This window comes from Mustelus asterias, chromosome 11 (genome assembly GCF_964213995.1).
Source record: "Mustelus asterias chromosome 11, sMusAst1.hap1.1, whole genome shotgun sequence".
Taxonomy (NCBI): domain Eukaryota; kingdom Metazoa; phylum Chordata; class Chondrichthyes; order Carcharhiniformes; family Triakidae; genus Mustelus; species Mustelus asterias.
The window spans coordinates 17,246,861-17,272,656 of NC_135811.1; the positions used below are offsets into that span (position 1 = coordinate 17,246,861).

General features: G+C 41.9%; 1 protein-coding gene across 3 annotated transcripts in view; it reads left to right on the plus strand.

Moving 5' to 3' along the window:
- The window catches only part of shoc2 (SHOC2 leucine rich repeat scaffold protein), a 113,827-nt gene that overhangs the window by 25,041 nt on the left and 62,990 nt on the right, over positions 1 to 25,796 (plus strand). The window contains exons 2-3 of one of the 3 annotated variants that reach the window (XM_078223207.1): positions 17,058 to 17,190; positions 19,742 to 20,698. In XM_078223207.1, the coding sequence (XP_078079333.1) occupies positions 19,999 to 20,698 (700 nt within the window). In that variant the 5' untranslated portion in view covers positions 17,058 to 17,190; positions 19,742 to 19,998. Of the gene's footprint in view, positions 1 to 17,057; positions 17,191 to 18,634; positions 18,745 to 19,741; positions 20,699 to 25,796 lie in introns of those variants that run through there. The other 2 variants (XM_078223208.1, XM_078223206.1) reach the window with 2 other exon arrangements.

The window sequence follows — 25,796 nt, forward strand, 5'->3', positions numbered from 1 at the left end:
AAGACATAAGAGCATAATTAGGCCATTTGGCCAATGGAGTCTGCTGCGCCATTCAATGTGGTTATAATCTGATATGATCATCAACTCCCCTTTCCTGCCTTCTTCCCGTAACCCTTGATTCTGTTGCTGATTAAAATTCTGTCCGTCTTGGTCATGAGCATACTTAATCCAGGCCTTACTACCCTCACTAAGATTCACTATACTCTGAGAAGAAATGCTTCCTCATCTCTGTCTTAAATGGATGACTCCTTACTCTGAGTAATAAATCAAAGCAAAAAGATTATGCCCTCTGGTCCTAGACTCTCCCACAATGGAGAGCACCTACCCTGTCAAGCCCCCTGAGAATCCTGTGTCTCTAAGGCTGCCTCTCATTCGTCTTTGAGTACAAGCCCAACCTACTCAACCTCTCATCATAAGAAATTCCCTCCTTACTCGAGATCAATCCAGTATCGGGAGGGATTAGCTGGGGTAAATGTGGGTTACGGGAATAGGGCCTGGGTGGGATTGTGATCGGAACAGACTCGGGTCGAATGGCCTCCTTCTATACTGTAGGGATTCTATGATTCTAGCTACAGTTATCTAAGGTCTGTAATCAAATCTGTTGTAACATATCTGGTAACCCCCCCCCCCCCACATCAGCTTCTATGGCTTCACACCAATAACGTTTGGTAAGGATATGTGTACATAACCTTGCAATGATCAGTTGACTTTAGGACCTGTAAGTATTTTGGTAATTTTCTCGATAGAAATCTGAGTGCTAATTTTTGTAGGCCTGTGGGGTGATTGCACATTCCGCCTCCCTGCGTGCAATAAAATCGTTGAAACTGTGCAGGGGAAGTATTATGTAATTACATAGAATGTCCAGCACAGAAACAGGCCATTCAGCTGAACCACAACTATTCTGCCATGTGGTAATTTGTTTTTTTTAGTGCACAACACTGCTTTCTTGCATAATTTTGGCAATTGCATGGGTTTTGTAGCTGATTAATGGTGGTGTCAATCTTACAACTAGCACAAAGAGTGGTAAGATAGGACTATAAATGGTATTGTTGCTCCCAGTTTCCCCATTTATGTTGTGGGATGCAATTTAGAATACCAGTGACACCCACACACCTGCACATGCAGAGTTGTTGAGGTTGAGAGACTTTTAGATTTTTTTGGTTGGGTTAATCCTAGAACCCTGACAACAGCCGCACTGTTTTAAAGAGTCTGCTGCTCAAAGTGATCTAGAGATAATTTCTCCTTGATCATAGAAATCATCATAGAAACCCTACAGTGCAGAAGGAGGCCATTCGGCCCATCGAGTCTGCACCGACCACAATCCCACCCAGGCCCTACCCCCACATATTTACCCGCTAATCCCTCTAACCTATGCATCTCAGGACTCTAAGGGGCAATTTTTAACCTGGCCAATCAACCTAACCCGCACATCTTTGGACTGTGGGAGGAAACCGGAGCACCCGGAGGAAACCCACGCAGACACGAGGAGAATGTGCAAACTCCACACAGACAGTGACCCGAGCCGGGAATCGAACCCGGGACCCTGGAGCTGTGAAGCAGCAGTGCTAACCACTGTGCTACCGTGCCGCCCCATATTGATATCACACCCATTGTTCCTGCTCTGTGTGTCGATTGATTCAGTGTCTGCTGTGCTGATATTTACATTTCCTGCACAATTTTGAGACATAACCTGAACGGATTTGCCATAAAATAATTGTTAAATTTTACTCCAGTTTCACACTGGGGCTCCCATCATTGAGACAATCCAGTTCCTGAAGTTGCATCGTGAATTTGGCACAAACTGATGTGATCGTGTTGTCTAATGTTATCTTGAGCTTTATTACTAAGTGCATGTTTTTGATGTGTGGATGATCGCATCAGTTCAAAAGATTTTGATCCCCCAATGAAATGCATTTTTTCACCCACCTTGTTCAGAAACTATTTACTTTTGAGTTAGTGACTGATTTTTTTTTTAATTGAAAGGGAATTATTGATTGCTAAACATGGACAAATGGCAGAGCAATCCTAAAAATGGACTCAGGCCTGGGTAGAAAGGTAGCCTTTAAAGGTTGCTACATCAAAGGAGATTTTCTTCTGATCTGTCAAACCACTCCAAGTTCTTAAGCATGTTGCATTATTTTGGAATAGGTATTTTTTTGTGAAGGACATAAGATTACATGCAGAGTGCATTTTAGAAAAAAATTAAAACACAAAGTGAGTGAAAATTGGCACGTCAATTTGAGACTGAAAATAATATAAACTTGGCTGTGTTGTGGCTTGTTTGTTATCCCCTGCCTCGCTGATGCAGTCTGAATGCCGATGGGCGGTCTCAGCTTTGAAGAATGTTGGGAAAGTTTAAGCTCTGTGGTAATGACCTTTAGCTGCTCTACTGTGGTGCTAAGCATATTATTTTCCAATAACATTGAATATGTAAGACCTGGTGGTTACTTTTTACATAACTGAAGCATCCATGCAAAGCGTAGAATGCACACTAAAGGAAGTTGATGTTTTTCAAATGATTATGCAGAGCATGGTGATTTTCCTCCCTAATAATCAGAAAATAGGATAATGTTTAAAGTTATAGTAATATCTCCTTAAGACCCATTAGGTTCCTGTTGAAAGGGAATTATTTACCATTTTAAATGTTTAGCCACTATTAGCTAAAGTTGTATAATACTGAAGAGGTTTAATTTTTGTATCAAAACTGGTTTCAAATTTAATTAGCAAATATTACATTGTATTTAAAAAGTGATCTTGCAGACTGATTTTAAAGTAACATTGCCAAGTTCCGTGATTTCAGGAGAACTGACTTCATTTAGAAAACTGGTCTCCATTTTGAAATTGGAAAGGAGATTGTCAAAGACTTGTAAAAAGAGATTGTAAAACACTTTTTTGGGTCATTGTATGTCTCTGTTTGTTTTTAATACTTTGTGCTAATGTCCATGTTTGGGAGTTGGATACATTTTTCTCACTCAGTTTAGGAACACTTGATGCTGAACATGGATGCTCAGTTTGGATATAACTGCAATAAGGTTTATTCTAAAGTGTGCATGGCTGGCTCCAGTTAGTCAAAACATTAAGGGTTTGAGACATGTTTGGTTTGATTTACTTTTTTGTCACATGTATTAGCATACAATGAAAAGTGTTGTTTCTTGTGCACTATGTGCTTAAAGCATACTGTTCATAGAGAAGGAAACGAGAGAGTGCAGAATGTAGTGTTACAGTCATATCTGGGGTGTAGAGAAAGATCAGCTTAATGCAAGGTTAAGTCCATTCAAAAATCTGGCAGCAGGGAAGAGTCGGTTGGCACGTGACCTCGGACTTTTGTACCTTTTTTCATGTCAGACTAATCCAGTGAGATACTAAATGAGTGCTCTTTCTTGAGGGTGCCATCCTTCTGAAGAAGAGTTGAACATCTGTCTGTTCTAGTAGTTCAAAAGGATGTTAAAGATCTCGACGCCACAACACCCTTATTTTTAAAAAAATGAGTTCTGTGTCCTTAACTGTTACCTTGCAAAGGAGAGATTACCCAGTTATTTATTCACCTAACTTCAAAAATAATTAATTGCATGAAGTGTTTTGAGAAACTTTGAAGTGTCCTGTAAATGCTATTATTGTTGCGACCCGCAATCTGAAACACTCCAATTGGATGGTGTGTCTTGTACCATTTTTCATACCACATATCCTTTTCGCAGAATGTGATTGAATTTTAAAGCTTATTTGTGTCACAAGTAGGCTTACATTAACACTGCAATGAAGTTGCCTGTGAAAATCCCCGAGTCGCCACACTCCAGCACCAATTCGGGTACACTGAGGGAGAATTTAGCATGGCTAATGCACCTAACCAGCACGTCTTTCGGACTGTGGGAAGAAACCAGAGCACCCGGAGGAAACCCAGTGGCAGTCTTTTAAGGAACAGTTGTTAGGACTACAGGACAAGCATGTGCCTGTAAAAAAGAAGGATAGGAAGGGTAGGATTAGAGAACCGTGGATAACCAGGGAAATTGAGGGACTGGTCAAAAAGAAAAGAGAGGCGTATGTGAGGTCCAAGCAGCTAAAAACGGAGGGAGCTCTGGAGGAGTACACAGAAAGTAGGAAAGTACTCAAACGGGGAATTAGAAGAGCAAATAGGGGTCACGAAATGTTCTTGGCAGACAGGATTAAGGAGAATCCCAAGGCATTTTATTCATACGTTAGGAACAAAAGGGTTGTCGGAAAAAATCGGACCTCTCAGGGACAAAAGTGGGGACTTATGTTTGGAGCCCAAAGAAGTAGGGGAGATCCTAAATGAATACTTTGCGTCGGTATTCACAAAGGAGAGGGATGTGTTGACTGGGAGTGTCTCGGAGGGGAGTGTTGAATCGTTGGAGAAAATCTCCATTACAAAGGAGGAAGTGTTAGGTTTGTTAGAGAATATAAAGACGGACAAATCCCCAGGGCCTGATGGAATCTATCCAAGGCTGCTCAGGGAGACGAGAGGTGAAATCGTTGGGCCTCTGACGCAAATCTTTGTCTCGTCACTGGACGCAGGTGAGGTCCCAGAGGATTGGAGGATAGCTAATGTGGTCCCTTTATTTAAGAAGGGTAGGAAGGATAACCCGGGTAATTATAGGTCGGTGAGCTTGACGTCCGTGGTGGGGAAGTTGTTGGAGAAGATTCTTGGAGATAGGATATATGCGCATTTAGAAAGGAATAAACTCATTAACGATAGTCAGCATGGTTTTGTGAGAGGGAGGTCATGCCTCACTAACCTGGTGGTGTTTTTTGAAGAAGTGACCAGAATGGTTGACAAAGGAAGGGCCGTGGATGTTGTCTATATGGACTTTAGTAAAGCGTTTGACAAAGTCCCTCATGGTAGGCTAGTGAAAAAGGTTGGATCTCATGGGATAAAGGGGGAGATGGCTAGATGGGTGGAGAACTGGCTTGGTCATAGAAGACAGAGGGTGGTAGTGGAAGGGTCTTTTTCCAGCTGGAGGCCTGTGACTAGTGGTGTTCCGCAGGGCTCTGTATTGGGACCTCTGCTGTTTGTGATTTATATAAATGATCTGGAAGAAGGAGTAACTGGGGTGATCAGTAAGTTTGCGGACGACACAAAACTGGCAGGACTTGCAGATAGTGAGGAACATTGTCAGAGGCTACAGAAGGATATAGATAGGCTAGAAATTTGGGCAAAGAAATGGCAGATGGAGTTCAATCCTGATAAATGCGAAGTGATGCATTTTGGTGGGAATAACGTAGGGAGGAGCTACACGATAAATGGAAGAACCATAAAGGGTGTAGAGACGCAGAGGGACCTGGGTGTGCAAGTCCACAGATCTTTGAAGGTGACGTCACAGGTGGAGAAGGTGGTGAAGAAGGCATATGGCATGCTTGCATTTATAGGACGGGGCATAGAGTATAAAAGTTGGGGTCTGATGTTGCAGATGTATAGAACGTTGGTTCGGCCAGTATTTGGAATACTGCATCCAGTTCTGGTCGCCACACTACCAGAAGGACGTGGAGGCTTTGGAGAGAGTACAGAGGAGGTTTACCAGGATGTTGCCTGGTGTGGAGGGGCTTGGTTATGAGGAGAGATTGGGGAAACTGGGGTTGTTCTCCTTGGAAAGACGGAGGATGAGGGGAGACTTAATAGAGGTGTATAAAATTATGAAAGGCATAGATAGGGTGAACGGTGGGAAGCTTTTCCCCGGGTCGGTGGTGACGTTCACGAGGGGTCATAGGTTCAAGGTGAAGCGGGGGAGGTTTAACACAGATATCAGAAGGACATATTTTACACAGAGGGTCGTGGGGGCCTGGAATGTGTTGCCGGGCAAGGTGGTGGAGGCGGACACACTGGGAACGTTTAAGACTTATCTAGACAGCTATATGAACGGAGTGGGAATGGAGGGATACAAAAGAGTGGTCTAGTTTGGACCAGGGAGCGGCGCGGGCTAATTGTTCTTTGTTTCTCGTTTCAAGGCTTCATTCTATGATCATCTTGCTGGTGCCAGTACAGAGCGAGACTGCGGATAGTTGGGAACCTGTCTCGGGGGCAGGGAATTCAGATGGTGTTCGTAAAGCAGAAGTGGAAATGAATAGGGTTGGGAAGCATTTTCTGATCAGGGCCAGTGTGATCTCCTGGACTCGTTTCGATCGCCACAGGGGGTCGGAGAGGAATTTCCCAGATTTTTTTTTCCCCATATTGGCCCTGGGGTTTTCACTCTGGGTTTTTGCCTCTCCCTGGAGATCACATGGTCTGGAATGGGGGGGTGAGGGTGAGTTAATAGGTTGTGATGAACAAAACATCGTAGCTGTGAGGGACAGCTCGGTGGATAGGATATTAGGATGTAGATAGGTTGGAAAATTGGGCGGGGATCCTGGATTCAGGATTCAATCCTGGACCGGGGAGCGGCGCGGGCTTGGAGGGCCGAAGGGCCTGTTCCTGTGCTGTATTGTTCTTTGTTCTTTGTTGACACGGAGAGGACATGCAAACTCCACACAGTGACCTGAGCCAGGAATTGAACCTGGGTCCCTGGCGCTGTGAGGCAGCAGTGCTAACTGCTGTGCCACCGTGGTTTCTGCTATTGTCTTGTACCCATTTGAAGATAGCTTATGAAATCTACAAAATTCATGTGGGTTCTGACGAAAGGTCATCCTGACTCGAAACGTTGGCTCTATTCTCACACCACAGATGCTGTGAGACCTGCTAAGTTTCTCCAGCATTTTCTGTTTTTTGTTTGATTCCAGCATCCACAGTATTTTGCCTTTATATTAAAATTCATGTGGCATAGGTCAGAGACCTGGCTAAGTAGAAATTCTTTATTCCATTGGGTTTCGCTGGATGCCAACCCATGTTGCAGAGGCGAAAATATAGCATGCTAATTCGGTACTGTTCAGCGAACTGTCCAATTACCAGTGAAGGATTGTAACTGTAACAAACTTGGATTTGGTGCATTCACAAGTGTTGAGCAAATGTAATACTGTACTTGAATTGAGCTGCATCTCTGCATAAACTTAAGCTTATTACAAAAACAATTCAGTTTAATGCAATAGTTGTAAAATTTGGTTCCTCCTCTTTCACTAGCACCAAACTTTTCAGTCAGCGTTAAACATTAGTGAGTGTGCAGATTTGTATCTTTGTGGTTGCACCGATTGCACTTGAATTATTGCTTGCAATGCTCAAGGCATCAAACCCTTGCAGTCTTATCTGATCAGAATGAGATCAGCCAAGATTGCTTGACTTGATTTTTTTTCTTTCTTTGCAGTTTTGGGTTTAACTGTCAGCAGTGTCCAAAGTTTTTGTTTTCTGAGCTGATTTTTCTTTTCTTACTGACTTCCCAAGGTTATATGATTAAGTCCAGAATTTATCCCACAGATGAGGAAACCTTGTACAACTAATAAGAGAGAAAACAGTCAGCAGTTCATGCCACGGCAGAGATATTTAACTCGCATGTTGGGAAAGCACAGATTACATTTGCCAATTGATATATTTAGTGTATTGGCTTTGGAAAAATGACACTTAAGCCAATAAGCTTTTACCGTTATGCAATATGCTTGTGTGTTGCTCTTGATTGAATGCTTCATATTGCTTCCTTTGGTACCATTACTTCATTCTAGTGTTATATAGCTCTCAATGGTCTCCAGATATAGTCTAAGTTTGGAATGAAAAAATTAATGCTGGCTATTTTTCAAGAATATGTACTCGTTATTACACTTTCACTGCATTGAAAAGAGAGAAATAACCTGCAAAGTGTTTGTTACAGCATTGGTTTCCCATCCCTCATTGCCTTTGAATTCAGTGACTTGCTAGGCCATCTCAGAGGGTAGTTAAGAGTCAACCACATGTAGGGTCTGGAGTCATATGTAGGACAGACTGGATAAGAATGTCAGATTTCCTTCCCTGAAGGGCACCAGAATTGGAATCAGGTTGGTTTTTACAACAATCCATGATAGTTGCTACGCTTACCAATACTGAGACTAGTTTTACATTCCAAATTTAATAATTGAATTTTAAATTCCCCCAGTTACCATGATGTGATTTGAACCCATCTTCCCAGATCAGTAACTGGGGCCTCTGGATTACCAGTCCAGTGACATTGCCACTACACCATTGACTCCCTAGTAATGTGCTCAGGAAGTGTTGCCTCAATTGTAATGTACACAGGGGAGGTGATGGCCTAGTGGTATTATCGCTAGACTATATACCCAGAAACTCTGATAATATTCTGGGGACCCGGGTTTGAATCCCATCACGGCAGATGGTGGAATTTGAATTCAATAAAAAAAAATCTGGAATTAAGAATCTACTAATGACCATGTCGATTGTCGGAAAAACCCATCTGGTTCACTAATGTCCTGTAGGGGAGGAAATCTGCTGTCCTTATCCCGTCTGGCCTACATGTGATTCCAGAGCCACAGCAATGTAGTTGACTCTCAACTGCCCTTGGGCAACGAGGGATGAGCAATAAATGCTGGCCCAGCCAGCGACACCCATGTCCCATGAATGAATTTTTAAAAACACGTTTAATCTTCCCATCTCCTTGTCGCAACCCTTCGTTTTGCTGGTTTTCAATTGTTGGTGGTTGGATAGTAGGTTGAAAATCTTCCATTACATAATTGAAGTTTGACTTTATTTAAAGTGCCTTCAACCTTCAATTTAAATAATTGACTAATGTTGCCTTGAAATTAATTTAACATTAACTGTTAGCATCTGAAATTAGTTTATTTTCTGTCCGTGACAATAGTGATTGCCCTTCAGAATAATACTTAGTTGAGCAGTCATTAAAGGCACCACATCTTTCCTCCTCCTCTTCCATCCTCTCATCCTTTTCATCCCATTTCTCATCTTTTCATTTTCCTCCTTTTCTCCTGCCCACCCACATTTTAAAACAAAAGGGAAAGTTTTAGGAAAAGTTAGATCTTATTTTTATTCACAGAAGTATTACATTAGTTAGAGTCTTTAAAAGAAACTTAACAGAATATTTTCCATTGTGTAAAATTTATTTTGATGTGTGCCATAAAGTATTCTTGATCTTTCTGCCATATGTGAAAGGGAAGACAGGCTAATAGTTGGGCTTTGCCACTGACATTTCATTCCCCAGGGAACTGAGCAAGAAGTGGATTTTGCTTTGGTCTGGTTGTGTGAAAATGTCATTAATTTGATTTGATTCCTGCTGTGTATTGGGTTGATTTACAAAGTTGAACTGTCTCTTTTGGGTCGGCATAGTGAAGCAGATACAATGAAGAGGTTTGATAACTCTTGTACGTCATTGTCGAGACAGCAGAAGATAAAACTGTGCTCTGTTTTTTTTTGTGAAGCCAGCATTCTGTGTACGATGTTAAAGAATATATACCTTTTTCATTACCATGATTTGAAACTAGGTTTAATTAATTGAAAATCTTCTGGACTGGTTTCTTTTGAAATGTGTCACACTTCCAAAGTGACAAGCTCTGCTTACAGTAAGTATGACCACAAAATGGACCTGGTATAATCTGTTTTTTTAAAAAAATCAAAATTGAGCACTTTTAAAACTTGTGGTAGTTGTGGATCCTGCATGTATATGCAAGTCAGTCCAGTGTGCGTGGAGCTGAGAATATAGCAAAGGTGAACTGTTTGTCTTGTGCAAGAATTGTCATCTTTGAAAAACTATCTTTAAGAAGATACGATTAGTGCTGCAAGTGGTCTATGAGCTAGAACAGGCAAAATCCTAATTAAACTGCACAGCTTATTAACTTATTAGGCTCAAGTCATCTAAGTGTGTTTATTTTTGTTTCTGGGATGGGTATAAGTTGCAGCATCTATGTTTGCAGCACTCGTGCTATCTTTATACCACATCAGGAATGCAGCAAGCAGTGCTCTTGGGTTTCTTATTGGAACTCAAATAGTGATACAGATTAATCCAATAGGATGTACATACGCACCCTAGACTGTGGCCAAGATAAAGCTTTTAAATGTAAAACGGGGAAAGCTATGTAATCCTCTAATTTACTGCATCATATGTCAAAAATAGGAATTGGTCTTGGAATACATCAGTGCATCTTATTGGGGATCAGAATAGAATTCAATAAGAAAGTCTCTCTGGTATTCACAACAAATCAACATTACTTCTCATGGAAATATTTTATTTATTCATTCATAGGAAGTGGGTGTCACTGCCCATTTCTAATTGCCCTTGTAAAGGTGATGGTGAGTTGCCATCTTGAACTGCTGCAGGCCATGTGGTGTAGGTACACCCCCAGTGCCTTTAGGGAGCGAGTTCCAGGATTTTGATCCCGCATCAGTGAAGGAATGGCGATTAATTTCCAAGTCAGGATCTGTGGGACTTGGAGGGGAACTTGCAGGTCCCATGTATCTGCTGCCCTTGTCCTTCTATATGGCAGCACTTGTGGATTTGGAAGGTACTGCCTGAGGAGTCTTTGTGAATTCCTACAACGCATCTTGCAGATGGTGCACAGTTTTGCCACTGCGTCAGTAATGGAGGGAGTGAATGTTTGTGAATTGGGTGCTAATCAAGCGGACTGCATTTTCCTGGATGGTGTTGAGCTGCTTGAGAATTGTTGGAGGTGCAGTCATCCAGTCAATTGGAGAGCTTTCCATCACAGTCCTGACTTGTAGATTGTGGACAGGCTTTGGGGAGTCATGATGCGAGTTACTCCCTGTCGGACTCCCAGCCTCTGACCTGTTCCTGTAGCCACATTATTTATATGGCCAGTCCAGTTCAGCTTCTGGTCAGTGGTAACCCCAGGGTGTTGATAGTGGGGGATTCACTGATGATGATGCCATTGAATGTTGTGGGGAGATGGTTAGACTTTCTCTTGTTGAAGATGGCCATTGCCTGGCATTTGTGTGACGTAAATGTTACTTGCCACCATCACCCAAACCTGGACATTGTCCAGGACTTGCTGCATTTGGACATGGACTGCTTCATTATCTGAACATTGTGTAATCATTAGCGAGCATCCCCACCTGATGATGGAAGGAAGATCATTGCTGAAGCAGCAGAAGATGGTTAGTGTTGGGCACTACCCTGAGGAACTCCTGCAGTAATGTCCTGGAACTGAGACAATTGACATCCAATGACTACAGCGATCTTCCTGATATGATTCCAATCAGTGGAGTGCCCCCCCTCCCCCATCCCAGATTCCCATTGACTCCAGTTTTGCTCGGATGCCCTACATCGTCAAATGTTACGTTGATGTAAAGGAAAGTCGCACTCACCTCAATTTTGGAGTTTGCTCAACTGTCCATGTTTGAATCAAGGCTGTAACAAACTCCTCAGCTGAGGAGCTGAGTGAACCTAGCAGAATCTAAAATATGCGTCAGTGAGCAGGTTATTGCTAAGCAAATATTGGCCTGGTTGGATTTGTCCTTTTTTTTGTGTGTACATGACACATCTGGGCAATTCTCCACATTGTCAGGTAGATGCCAGTGTTGCAGCTGTACTGGAATAGCGGTATTGTTTAAAAGTTTATTAAAATGTGTCCATGATTTTATACTGTAAACAGATTTGACCTTGGTGCAATTCGATTATTTAAACCAATAGCTGCACTGTTTGGAAACTAAATGTTTTTTAATGCACCAGCTACAGATCACCTTAGAGTATAGAGTCCCTTCAAGTAGGAAGCCATTTGGCCCACCAAGCCTGTGCCAACAACAATATAACACAGGCCCTATCCCCGTAACCCCACATATATTTACATTGCTAATCTCCCTGACACTAAGGGGCAATTTAGCATGGTCAATCCACCTAACCCACATATTTGGAGTGTGGGAGGAAACTGGAGCGCACGGAGGAAACCCACGTAGACATGTGGAGAACATGTAAACTCCACACGGTCACCCGAGGCTGGAATTGAACCCGGGTTCTTGCTGCTATGAGGTAGCTTGCATAATAGCTATAAAGACCTTGCCGTTTTTACCCACTTATCATGTAAATAAGAAAAGGGCAGTAAAAGAAAGAGTAGGACTGATTAGGGATGAAAAAGGAGACTTGTGCATGAAAGTAGGCGAAATATTGGAGGTATTAAATGAGTTCTTGGCATTTGCCTTTACAAAGGAAGAGAATGTCGCTCGGATCGAGGTGAGAGGAGGTACACTTGGAATTTACAATTGAAAAGGAGGTGGTTTTAGGCTATTAAAATTGATCAGGTACCAAGACTGGATGAGATGCATCCAAGGATACTGAGGGAGGTGAGTGTGGAAATTGCAGAGGCACTGGTGATCATCTTCCAGTCTTCCTTAAGCATGGGATGGTACCAGAGGACTGGAGAATTGCAGATTTTATACCTGTGTTCAAAAAGGGTGTGTTGTGGGGTTTGCGAGCTAGTCCGGTATCGCCGAAACTTCAGACAATACAAGACTCATGAAAGCCAGTGTCTTAAAGACACAACTTTATTTGACCAATGGTTGTAGGGAAAAATTATCAGAGTCCTAGGCCCCTTTAAGCATAGAGCAGCCAAACCGCTCCAATAAGTTCCGACATATACAGTTTAAGATAGATCAATTAAACACTTTATCAGATACACCCGCCTTTCATTAGTTTTGAATCAGCCACCTTCAATATACGTAAATCAACAATAATACCTGTCATATACTCCAGCCAATTGCACCTTACCTTCTGGCATAATGGTATTTCATTTGTCTATAAAATACAGATGTATCTTCCCATTTTGGCTTACTCAACATCCTGTATCTCTGAATAACCAGGTACCTGGCCACTAAGTTCAAAGTTAATATTCCCACAAATTTCCCTCCAGGTCATTGTCAAATCAGACTAACACATGGTCCCATGTCCGGAGATGTAGCCACCTTATCTGGACAGTAAATAAGCTTATTCATAAAGTTACCCTGAGTGTTCCACCATTAGAAACTCCGCTGATAAAACTTGCATATTTCCAAGGTTTCATTATTCTCTTAGAATGTGGTTCTATCCGAATGCCCTTTATCATCATACCTTGCAGCAATCTGCCTTTGGCTAAAGCGAATAATGGTCTTTATAAAATACATTTTTGAAGTAATTTAATACATTCCAAAATATCAACATATGTTTTTAAATCATCATTACTTGTTTAAATTTCTTACTGCATTTCATATGTGTGCAGACTGCTCCCTTGTTAACTTAAGTTTGATTTAAAATCATTTATCTTGATGCTGATAGTTCTGTCAGTGTCTTAAATGTCTAATGATTTAATATCTTCATGCACCTATTAGGATTTTTATCCCCCCCAGCAAGGTGTAAGGATTGTGCCGACACCTACAGACCAGTCAGTCTGACTTCAGTGATAGGGAAATTTCTGGAAACTATAGTTCAGGACAAAATCAGTGTAGGGTAATTAAGGAAAGCTAGCATGAATTCATTAAGGGAAAATAATGTTTAGTTATCTCGCTGGAGTTTCTTTTGAGGTAACGGAGAAGGTTGAGAAGGGAAATACTGTTGATGCGATGTATACGGGTTGTCAGAAGGCATTTGACGCAGTGCCGCCCAACGGACTTGTGAGCACAATTCTAGCTCATGGAATGAAAGGGAATGTAGACACTTGGATCGGAAATTAGTGAAAAACAGGAAACACAGTGATGAATAATTATTTTTCAGATTGGAAGGTTTGTAGTGGAATTCCTCTTGGGTCAGTGAGACCCTTACTCTTCCTGATGTGTTAATGACCTAGACTGTGGTGTGCAGGGCATGATTTCAAAATTTGTGGATGAAGCGAAGATTGACAGCGTTGTCAACTGCGATGAGGATTGTCTTGAATTTCTAAAAGAAATGGGAATATTGGAGATTGGGCAGATAAGTGGTAGATGGAGTTCAATGCAGAGAAATGAGGTGAATCTAGTGCACCTTTGTGAAACCATCTCCAATCCAGATATATACCATTGAAAGCTCAATTCCAACTTATTTCCCTATATTAGAAGCAAATGTGATGAGAAAAAAACCTTTTCACACAAATGGATAAGTACTTGATTCTGTGCAAATCGTAAGTTGAATTATATGAGGAAGGAGATATTTGCATTACAACACGTCTGCAATTATTACAAACCAATTTTTTAGGAAAACATTTTAAATCATAACAGTTTGTGGCAGTGGTGGGCAACCTGTAGCCATGGGTCACGTGCAGCCCATCTGGGTTTGGAGTGTGGCTCGCAAGACATTTTGTTGATGGTTGCCCATGTGCGGGGTTGCCATATTCAACTGATTTCCATCCGTGTAATTTTTATCCTTCCGGTATGACTGAAGTGATGCACACAAAGCAAAGGCAAGTGAAGTGAGGTGCATGCTGATTGTACACAATATTGACTGAGAATAGAGCAGAATCCCTACAGTGCAGAAGGAGGACATTCGGCCCATTGAGCCTGCACTGACAGCAATCCCATCCAGGCCACTGAGATGAAGGAGAGCCACTCGTGTGATCCACTCACTAGCCTCCTAGGTTGCCCATCACTGATTCATGGAATAGAAAGTTCAATTGTTCTATCACTTTCTCCTATTTTATCTATGTATAAATTTGTGTCTACAATGTCCATTTATGAAAATATTGACTTTGATCGTAACAAATTTCAAAGCTCTTCAGTCTTTGTTAGATATGTAGTAAGAATCAGCTGGCCAGTGAAATATTCAAAAATCGTTAGTTTTATTTTGTGGTTTTGCACTTCTGTCAGCAGAAAGCAGTTTACAATGGAGTGAGCGCATCTGTGGGCAAGTAATTGAAATAATAGATGAGCTTGTCTTGTTTAAATTATGTCTGTGTAAGACACACTTTTGTACAGGTACCTTTTTATGCCCTAAGCAGGTTGCAACTGTTAAATATCGGTTATCTTAAGGTTGCTTTGGAGGTCTGATTTGTGTTCAATCTTCAAGTCAAAGTTGTAAAGTTTAAAAAGCAGCTTGTTTTATCAAACCGAGGAGCTTCCTCTTGATCTCCCAGAGGCCCCTGGGAAGTTAATCCACCTTGTGATTCTCGCCTTGCTTAATTGCAGAATAAGGGAAGTGAGGTTTGAGTTCTGAGGAGACTGGTGAAATTGGGCTGCTGCTTTCATTAAAACAGCAAAGGGCTTGGCTCCTCCCTCTGCGATCTAACCCTTGACTTCCTAACCCACAGACTGCAATCTGTAAGGGTCGATAATGACACCTCTATGATTATCCTCAACAACGGTGCCCCCCAAGGTTGTGTTGGATCTCGAGCAATGATGAAATGGAGTACAGGAAGGAGATAGTGAATCTGGTGAAATGGTATAATGACAATCTCTCCCTCATGTCAGTAAAACAAAGGAGATAGCATCAACTTCAGGAAACATAGTGGAGGACATGCCCCTCTCCGCATCGAAGATGGTTAGTGGGACTAGGCAAAAAATGGTTCGGCACAGACAAGAAGGGCCAAAGGGCCTGTTTCTGAGCTGTAACTTTCTATGGTTCTATGATGAAGTGGAGATGGTCGGGAGCTTCTAGGTGGTTTCTAGGCTTCTAGGTTTCTAGGTGTTCAGATCACCAACAATTTGTCCTGGTCCCACCATACTGATGCTACAGTTAAGTCCACCAACGTCTCTACTTAGGCTAAGGAAATCCAGCATGTCCCTATGACACTGACCAATTTTTACAGCTGCACCATAAAAATGATCTTTTCTGGATGCATCATAGCTTGATATGGCTCCTGTTCTGACCAAGACCACAAAAAACTACAAAAAGTTGCGAATGCAGCCCAGTCCATCACACAAACCAGCCTCCGATTCATTGACTATATCTACACTTCCCGCTGCCTCGGAAAAGCAGCCAGCATAATCAAGGCCCCCATGTACATACTCTCTTCCACCTTCTTCCGTTGGGAAAAAGAGACAAAAGTTTGAAAACGCATACCGACTAATTCAAGAACAGCTTTTTCCCTGCTGCCATCAGACTTTTGAATGGACCTATCACATATTAAGCTGTTCTTCTCACCTTATCGGTAACTGCAGCATTATATTCTGCACCCTATCCTTCCCCCTATGGACTGTACGAACGATAGGTTTTGCCTGTGCAGCTGGCAAGAAACAATACTTTTCATTGTATCTCTATATGTGACAATCAATCAAAAGCCTGAATAGGTCTGATGTTTTCAAAGTTAAGAGGCTTTCATAAACTTAAAATATTTTTACAGTTTGAATCCATAACTGGTACATGAATTTAAGGCTATTAAACTAGCCTGAAAGGAGAGATTGGGAGAAGAAACTGTTGTATGCAGAGAATTATTGGGAGGTGGTGTGGTCAGCCAGAAATTTCAGTGATGGAAGTAGAATTTATGATGGCTTTTAAAAAGGAAGTGGTTAAGTATTTGAATGAGAAGAAAGTTAAGGTTGGGAGCAGAACTATTCAGATTGCTTTTTCAGTGCAGGGTTATAGAATTGAATAGAGCTCACCTTTGCTGTACAAAGCTTTTAAATGTCCTTTTCACTTGCTCCATTGCCAGTTTTGAGAAATAATTGAATTGTGTGTACAAAACCATTCGTTTATTGTGATTCAACCAGCGAGGAAATGTTATGACCAAATTGATGGCTTTGGCTATGCCCATTTGTGTTTCAGTCAAAATGATTTGAAGATTTTTTAAAAAGCAGATGGCATAGAATCTCCATGTACGTAGCAGTCACTGTTGGCCTTGACTACAAGGACATATAGTATTTGGAAAAATAATTTACTGCTCAAGTGCCCTCCAAGCAAATATGTGAAGTCTTTTCGCTGAGAATAAGTGTCTGACTTTTGTGTTGTAAAGTTGCATGTATGACTTGTGATAGGTAAACTTTGCGATATGTAAACTTTGCAAAAGAAAATAGTGCAGAGCATAAAGTGTTTCAGATCCTTGGATTTCTTATATTAATCTGATGATTCAAAGCCGAAGGGGCAAAATTCTTAGTGCAGGATGTGGGCAGGGTTGAAAAGAAAAAGCGACTATATAATTTGGGAAGTTGTGATGTATAATGCCATGTTTATGTTTTAAGAGCGTGACAATAATAGAAGAAAGGAAACAATGAGTTGTAATGTTTCTATTCACAGTAAGATTAGTTAATTATTTATTGCTGCTTTTCATTTTTGCATGCAACTTATAAAGCACAGCCTGGATGCTGACTCTGGAATTGGTTCAAAATAGTAATGCATATGGACAAACCAGACAGGGTATTTTAGCAACTGCTTGGAACATGATAGTCGAATACAATGATTTCTGTTTGCAGCATCATATAATTTCAAGGTTAGTGATGTAGAGTTTCACAATTTTGCAATTCTGGGAAAGAGTAAGTTCCGATAGGGAAAATGAATCGTCATTTTCAGTAAAGTAAAGGTGCGGGGAGGACAAAACATAAAATGACTTGAATTTAGAAGAAATGTGAGGGAAATTCAAAGGAGTCTCAGTTGTTCTGGTGCAGAAGGAGGCCATTAGGCATATTGTGTTCCAAATGAGCATTATGGCTTGGTGCCATTCCCTTGCCTTTTCCCTGTATCTTTGCATATTGTTTGTATTTAAGTAATTATCTAATGTCCTCTTGAATACCTCAATTGAACCTGCTTTCACCACAGGCAGCGTGTTCCAGACCTGAACCACTTGTGTGAAAATGCCTTGTTCTCACATCACATTTGCATTTTTGTTTTGCAAATCACCTTACACCCGTGCCCTCTCATTATTGATCCTTTTATGAGGGGGGATAGTTTCTCCCTATCTACTCAAAATCATGAGGTGGTGGGACACACTGATAATTTTATTGATTTTGATGTCAGGAAATGTGATAAGTTGCAATGGAGCTTTTGGTGGTATATACCTGGATTGGAGATGGTATAACAAAGGTGCACTAGGTTGGTACTAGGGATGAGAGGGTCATCCTTTGATGAGTAGATTGTCTAAAGATTTATTTATTAGTCACAAGTAAGGCTTGCATTAACACTGCCATGAAGTTACTGTGAAATTCCCCTAGTTGCCACATTCCGGCACCTGTTTGGGTCAATGCGTCTAACCAGCACGTCTTTCAGACTCTGGGAGGAAGCCGGAGCACCCGGAGGAAACCCACACAGATGGGGAGAATGTGTAAACTCTACTCAGTGACTCAAGCCTGGAATCGAACCCGGGCCCCTGGCTCTGAGGCAGCAGTGCTTGCCACTGTGCCGCCCACATTGTGTCAATAGTCTCTGGAGTTTAGAGGAATGTATGGTGATTTTATTGGAGCATGAGGGATTTTAATGGGGTTGACACTCAGGTTGTTTTCCCCTCGCTGGGGAATGAAGAACACCGGCACCATTCCAGGGTAAGGGGGAGATCATTTAGGACAGAGATGAAAAATTTCCTCATTCAGTATTGTGTCACTTTGGAATTCTCTGCCACAGAAAGTTGTGGATCCTCTATCATTAAATATTTTTAAGGCTGGGATAGATGGATTTTTTGGGGAATTGAGGGATAAAGGAGTGGGTGGAAAAGTAGAGGCTGAAAATACCTTTTCATATTCAATGGCAGAGCAGGGTGAAGGACCATATGACGTGCACCAATTTTTAAAATGTTTTTATGATCACATCTGGATGAGGAGTAGATGGGAAAATATTGGCTTGTATGTTATCCAACAGTACAACAAGGATGTAGGAAGAACCTTTCCAGATACTTGGGCAAGATTTAAGTCTTTGAGCTGACTGGTTTTCGTGAGACTTGAGGGGCACAAAAGTGCTTGGGATCATACGAATCTGGGGGTCCTTAATGTGAACTTTATCAAAGGAGTTCTGTTTGAAGTCAGAGGACATACAGACACCAGTGACGCTGTCAAAGGTATGAGTGCTGTTGGTTAGACCTGTTTTTGGTGAACCTTTTAAGCGAGTCTTGGCTTACCTTGTATGGCTCAGATGCTACAGTGAGAGAAATAAAGACTTTGAATAGGAGAGTGGATGGATTTGATAAAATAGTTTGGCTGTTGTTTACAGTCTTGTTCATGCAGTCAGTGAATCATATTGGCTACTTGTATCATAATGCAAAATTGCACTATTATTTGTTCCAGAAATATATTTTTTTCTTTGGCTCTTGTTCACGAATGGATATTAGGCATCCAAACATCAGCAGTTCCTATCTACTTGCCCTCACTGCCTGTTTATTTTTCTAAAGATATCTTTCTTGTGCTGGATCACAATCTCACTGTACACTAGAATCTCTACTGGCAGCTTTCCTCCTCTCTCTCTCCTAATTTTTTTCTCACTAACACTTCTTATTTTTCTCCTTTTCCCTCGACCTGGGGCATCACTGTCCATTCACTAGTGACAATGCCGGTAGTTATTTCTGTAAATATATGGGGAGATGGTGGCATGTTGGTAATGTCACTAGACAGGTAATCTCTGAAGGGGCTCTGAGGGGCTAGGATTCAAATCCCACCATTGTGGCTGGTTGAATTTAAATTAGTTAATATATCTGGTATTGAAACTTTGTTTCAGTGCTGGTGGCCATAAAACTATCATTGATTGTTGTAAAAACCCATCTGGTTCATTAAAATCCTTTAGGGAAAGAAATCTACCATCCTTACCTGGTCTGGCCTACACAAGACTCCAGACCCCCACAATGTGGTTGGCTCTTAACTACCCTCTGAAATGGCTGAACAAGGCCCTCAGATCAAGTGCAATTAAGAGTGGGCGACAGGTGTTGTTGATTTTAGGTGATGAATTAAGATGTTGAGGGTCATTAAAGCAGTTCAAACTCAAGATTCCAATTTTTTAATACATTTTGGTATACTGTGTTTCTAATGCCTATTTTAATCTTATTTTATCTGTTTTTATTGCAGGAATGCTTCAGTTGACACACCTGAAAAGGGAGACTTAATGTTCAACATGTGGACAGCAGCTGTTTTCCAGATTAAAGCTGGAGGTTATATCCATTAATGACAAATGTGCAGCTTGGTACCATATCAGACTACTTGGTCCATTTTACTTGGTTTCCTAGAACATTTTAAATACAATCCATTTAATCTTTGAAGATAAGAATTTACTCCATTGTGTTTTTTAAAACAATACCGAGTTGGCTATTTACTTTGCAGCCACAATGAGCAGTACACTAGGAAAAGAGAAAGACTGCAAAGAAAAGGACCCTAAAGTTTCATTGGGAAAGGACAAGGAAAGGGACACAAAGGCTTCTGGTAGCTTTGGGAAAGATGGTAAAGAAAAAGACTCCAAGACCAAAGGGAAAGATGCCAAAGAGGGGAAAAAAGAATCTAGTGGCGTGCAACCAGGTGTGCAATTTCAAGTGGACAATACAATAAAACGGCCAAATCCAGCACCAGGACGTAAAAAATCGAGTAATGCTGAAGTGGTTAAAGAATTAAACAAGTGTCGTGAGGAGAATGCAATGCGTTTGGACTTGGCCAAGAGATCTATTCACATACTTCCAACGTCAATCAAGGAATTGACCCAATTAACTGAGCTTTATTTGTATAGTAACAAATTGCAGTGTTTGCCAGTAGAACTGGGTTGCCTTGTGAACTTGGTCACCCTGGCACTAAGTGAGAATTCACTTACAAGTTTGCCTGACTCTCTCGATAACTTGAAGAAATTGCGAATGCTTGATCTACGGCATAACAAACTTCGAGAAATACCTACAGTAGTATACAAGCTGGTTTCCCTCACCACTCTCTATTTGCGGTTCAACCGTATAACTACTGTGGAGAAGGACATCAAAAATCTATCCAAACTTACAATGCTGAGTATCCGTGAGAACAAAATTAAGCAGCTCCCTGCTGAAATAGGTATGTGTCTTCTTTGTCTTGCCTGCATGTCCAAAACAATTTTGACTTCTTTCCCTTGCAGGTTTATTTGAAAATGTTATTGTGGTATACCGGTTTGATGTAGTTTGGCGAATTTCATTAATTATTGATCTGTTTATATGTATTGATTTTGCACTGCTTTGCTATACAAATTGGCGTCATAGCTCCAACACTAAATGCAAGTTCGGTCATTTTTGTTCACGTGCCGTTCACGTGCCATTAACGTGCAAAGAGATTATCATGCTAACACGTGCAATCTCGCAATGGACATTCTATGTTCTGAAGTGAAAATTATGCAAAACTTTACACTATGATAATGCTTTGTCTACACAATAACCGCAAGAATGAAGCTCGAGTCTTTCCTCATCTGAATCCTGAGAATGGATTACTGCCTGCAAAACTCTGCCAAACATTCAGTATTGTTTTTTAAATAATTGTCTTTGATTTCATAGTTGTGTGTGTATCTTTGCATGGTTACTTTGTGGTTATTTTGTAAATTAGTTAAAGAAGTTCCTTTGTCCCTTTCTTTCACGGTTCTACCGAAACTGAGAGCAAAGATTGGATTTCAGATGATTAACATTAGCAAGATTCTTCATTTATACAATTTACGCTGCAAGTATGTTGGGAATTGTAGACTATAGCTTCAAGTTGATTTTAGTAAATGGGAACAAAGACTTAGTAATAGTTGACCTCCATCTGAATGCTGCAAGTGTCCCTTTTCTAGTGATCCAACAGTCTTGTCATTAACCAGGTTGCGATATCTCTACTGTGTAGGCCCAACAATAAGTCACTGGAAAGCAAGTTAAGATATTTACTGCTGAAGAGATATTGGATTTGTGAGAAAAGGACACTAAATCTAGATTCCGATCAATAATTTGGGGAAATGCTTCAATATTTAAATATATTTTTTGAAGGACACTTATTTCATTGTGTTCTTGCACCAAAATTCTTGCCACTTTCTGTCACCTCGTAATGAATTATTACAGTAGGCTTACAGTAATTCATTGGAACTATGAATGAACAGATACGGCTGAAGGTTCTTATGAGGAGGAAAACATGCCTACATTTAAAATGGTAAAGTTGGGTATGACGTTGTGTGAAGTGTTTAATATTGGTGGCATTACATTATTAACTCTACTGTCATTAGTTAAAGCATAGAGCCTTTTAACATAGAAACATAGAAGATAGGAGCAGGAGGAGGCCATTTGGCCCTTCGAACCTGCTCCGCCATTCATTAAGATCATGGCTGATCATCCAGCTCAATAGCCTAATCCTGCATTTCCCCCATAACTTTGGTCCCATTTGCCCCAAGTGCTATATCCAGCCGCCTCTTGAATACATTCAATGTTTTGCTATCAACTACTTCCTGTGGTAATGAATTTTACAGGCTCACCACTCTTTGGGTGAAGAAATGTCTCCTCACCTCTGTCCTAAATGGTCTACCCTGAATCTTCAGACGGTGACCCCTGGTTCTGGACTCCCCCACCATTGGGGACATCCTCCCTGTATCTATCCTGTCTAGATCTGTTAGAATTTTATAAGTCTCTGAGATTCCCCCCTCATTCATCTCAACTCCTGGTATGGATAGAGGATTGGCTGACTGGCAGAAGGCAGAGAGTGGGAATAAAGGGGTCTTTTTCAAGATGGCAGCCGGTGACTAGTGGTGTGCCTCGGGTCAGTGCAGGGACCACAACTTTTCACAATATACATGAACGATTTGGAGGAAGGAACTGTTGCTAAGTTTGCAGATGATACAAAGATATGTGGAGGGACAGGTAGTATTGAGGAAGCAGGGGGGCTGCAGAAGGACTTGGATGGGTTAGGAGGGTGGGCAAAGAAGTGGCAGATGGAATACAATGTGGAAAAGTGTGAGGTTATGCACTTTGGAAGGAGGAATGGAGGCATAGGCTATTTTCTAACTGGGAAAATCAGAAACACAAAGGGACTTGGTAGTCATTGTTCAAGATTCTCTTAATGTTAACGTGCAGGTTCAACCAGCAGGTAGTAAGGCAAATGCAATGTTAGCCTTCATGTCAAGAGGGCTAGAATACAAGAGCAGGGATGTACTTCTGAGACTACTTAGAAGGCTCTGGTCACAACCCATTTGGAGTATTGTGAGCAGTTTTGGGCCCCATATCTAAGGAAGGATGTGCTGGCCTTGGAAAGGGTCCAGAGGAGGTTCACAAGAATGACTCCTGGAATGAAGAGCTTGTCGTATGAGAAACGTTTGAGGACTCTGGGTCTGTACTTGTTGGAGTTTAGAAGGATGAGGGGGGATCTTATTGAAACTTACAGGATACTGTGAGGCCTGGATAGAGTGGACGTGGAGAGGATGTTTCCACTAGTAGGAAAAACTAGAACCAGAGGGCACAACCTCGAGGAGAATACTGAGATACAGTCTATTGGACTAGACAGGATTGAGGTTAATAAGGAGGAGGTGTTAGCAATTCTGGAAAGTGTGAAAATAGATAAGTCCCCTGGGCCGGATGGGATTTATCCTAGGATTCTCTGGGAGGCTAGGGAGGAGATTGCAGAGCCTTTGGCTTTGATCTTTATGTTGTCATTGTCTACAGGAATAGTGCCAGAAGACTGGAGGATAGCAAATGTCCCCTTGTTCAAGAAGGGGAGTAGAGACAAACCTGGTAATTATAGACCTGTGAGCCGTACTTCTGTTGTGGGCAAAGCTTTGGAAAGGATTATAAGAGATAGGATTTATAATCACCTAGAAAGGAATAATTTGATTAGGGGTAGTCAACACGGTTTTGTGAAGGGTAGGTTGTGCCTCACAAACCTTATTGAGTTCTTTGAGAAGGTGACCAAAGAGGTGGATGAGAGTAAAGCAGTTGATGTGGTGTATATGGATTTCAGTAAAGCGTTTGATAAGGTTCCCCATGGTAAGCTATTGCAGAAGATACGGAGGCATGGGATTGAGGGTGATTTAGCGGTTTGGATCAGGAATTGGCTAGCTGTAAGAAGACAGAGGGTGGTGGTTGATGGGAAATGTTCATCCTGGAGTTCAGTTACTAGTGGTGTACCGCAAGGATCTGTTTTGGGGCCACTGCTGTTTGTCATTTTTATAAATGACCTGGATGAGGGTGTAGAAGAATGGGTTGGTAAATTTGCGGATGACACTAAAGCCGGTGGAGTTGTGGACAGTGCGGAAGGTTGTTGCAGGTTACAGAGGGACATAGATATACTGCAGAGCTGGGCTGAGAGGTGGCAAATGGAGTTTAATGCAGAAAAGTGTGAGGTGATTCACTTCGGACGGAGTAACAGGATTACAGAGTACTGGGCTAATGGTAAGATACTTGGTAGTGTGGATGAACAGAGGGATCTCGGTGTGCATGTGCAAAGATCCCTGAAAGTTGGTACCCAGGTTGGGGTAGGGTTAAGAAGGCGTACAGAGTGTTAGCTTTTATTGGTAGAGGGATTGAGTTTTGAAGTCAGGAGGTCATGTTGCAGCTGTACAAAACTCTGGTGCGGCCGCATTTGGAGTATTGTGTACAGTTCTGGTCGCCGCATTATAGGAAGGATGTGGAAGCATTGGAAAGGGTGCAGAGGAGATTTACCAGGATGTTGCCTGGTATGGTGGGAAGGTCTTATGAGGAAAGGCTGAGGGACTTGAGGTGGTTTTCGTTAGAGAGAAGAAGAACATAAGAACTAGGAGCAGGAGTAGGCCATCTAGCCCCTCGAGCCTGCCCTGCCATTCAATAAGATCATGGCTGATCTGAAGTGGATCAGTTCCACTTACCCGCCTGCTTCCCATAACCCTTAATTCCCCTATCGATCAGAAATCCATCTATCCGTGACTTAAACATATTCAACGAGGCAGCCTCCACCACTTCAGTGGGCAGAGAATTCCAGAGATTCACCACCCTCTGAGAGAAGAAGTTCCTCCGCAACTCTGTCCTAAACTGACCCCCCTTTATTTTGAGGCTGTGCCCTCTAGTTCTGGTTTCCTTTCTAAGTGGAAAGAATCTCTCCACTTCTACCCTATCCAGCCCCTTCATTATCTTATATACCTCTATAAGATCACCCCTCAGCCTTCTAAACTCCAACGAGTACAAACCTAATCTGCTCAATCTCTCCTCATAATCTACACCCCTCATCTCCGGTATCAACCTGGTGAACCTTCTCTGCACTCCCTCCAAGGCCAATATATCCTTTCGCAAGTAAGGGGACCAAAACTGCACACAGTATTCCAGCTGCGGCCTCACCAATGCCTTGTGCAGATGCAGCAAGACTTCTCTGCTTTTATATTCTAACTCCCTCGCGATAAATGCCAACATCCCATTTGCCGCCTCGATCACCTGTTGTACTTGCAGACTGAGGTTAAGACTAAGGTTAAGAGGTGACTTAATAGAGGCATACAAGATGATCAGAGGATTAGACAGGGTGGATAGTGAGAGCCTTTTTCCTCGGATGGTGATGGCTAGCACGAGGGGGACATAGCTTTAAATTGAGGGGTGATGGATATAGGACAGATGTCAGAGGTAGGCACTTCACTGAGTAGTAAGGGCGTGCCTGCCTGCAGCAGTAGTGGACTCGCCAACATTAAGGGCATTTAAATGGTCATTGGATAAACATACGGATGATATTGGAATAGTGTAGGTTAGATGGGCTTTAGATTGGTTTCACTGGTCGGCGCAACATCGAGGGCCGAAGGGCCTGTACTGCGCTGTTATGTTCTAACCTCAGGCTAAAGGGACGATCCTTTAAAACAGAGATGAGGAGGAATTTCTTCAGCCAGAGAGTGGTGAATCTGTGGAACTCTTTGCCGCAGAAGGCTATGGAGGCAAGGTCATTGAGTGTCTTTAAGACCGAGATAGATAGGTTCTTGATTAATAAGGGGGTCAGTGGTTATGGGGAAAAGACAGGAGAACGGGGATGAGAAAAATATCAGCCATGATTGAATGGCGGAGCAGACTTGATGGGCCAAGTGGCCTAATTCTGCTCCTATATTTTATGGTCTTGTGGTCTAACTCCAGCAAAAACAATCTTAACCTAGTCGCTCTCTCCTCATACATCAGTCCTGCCAACCCTGGAATCAGCCTGGTAAACCTTCACTGCACTCCCTCGA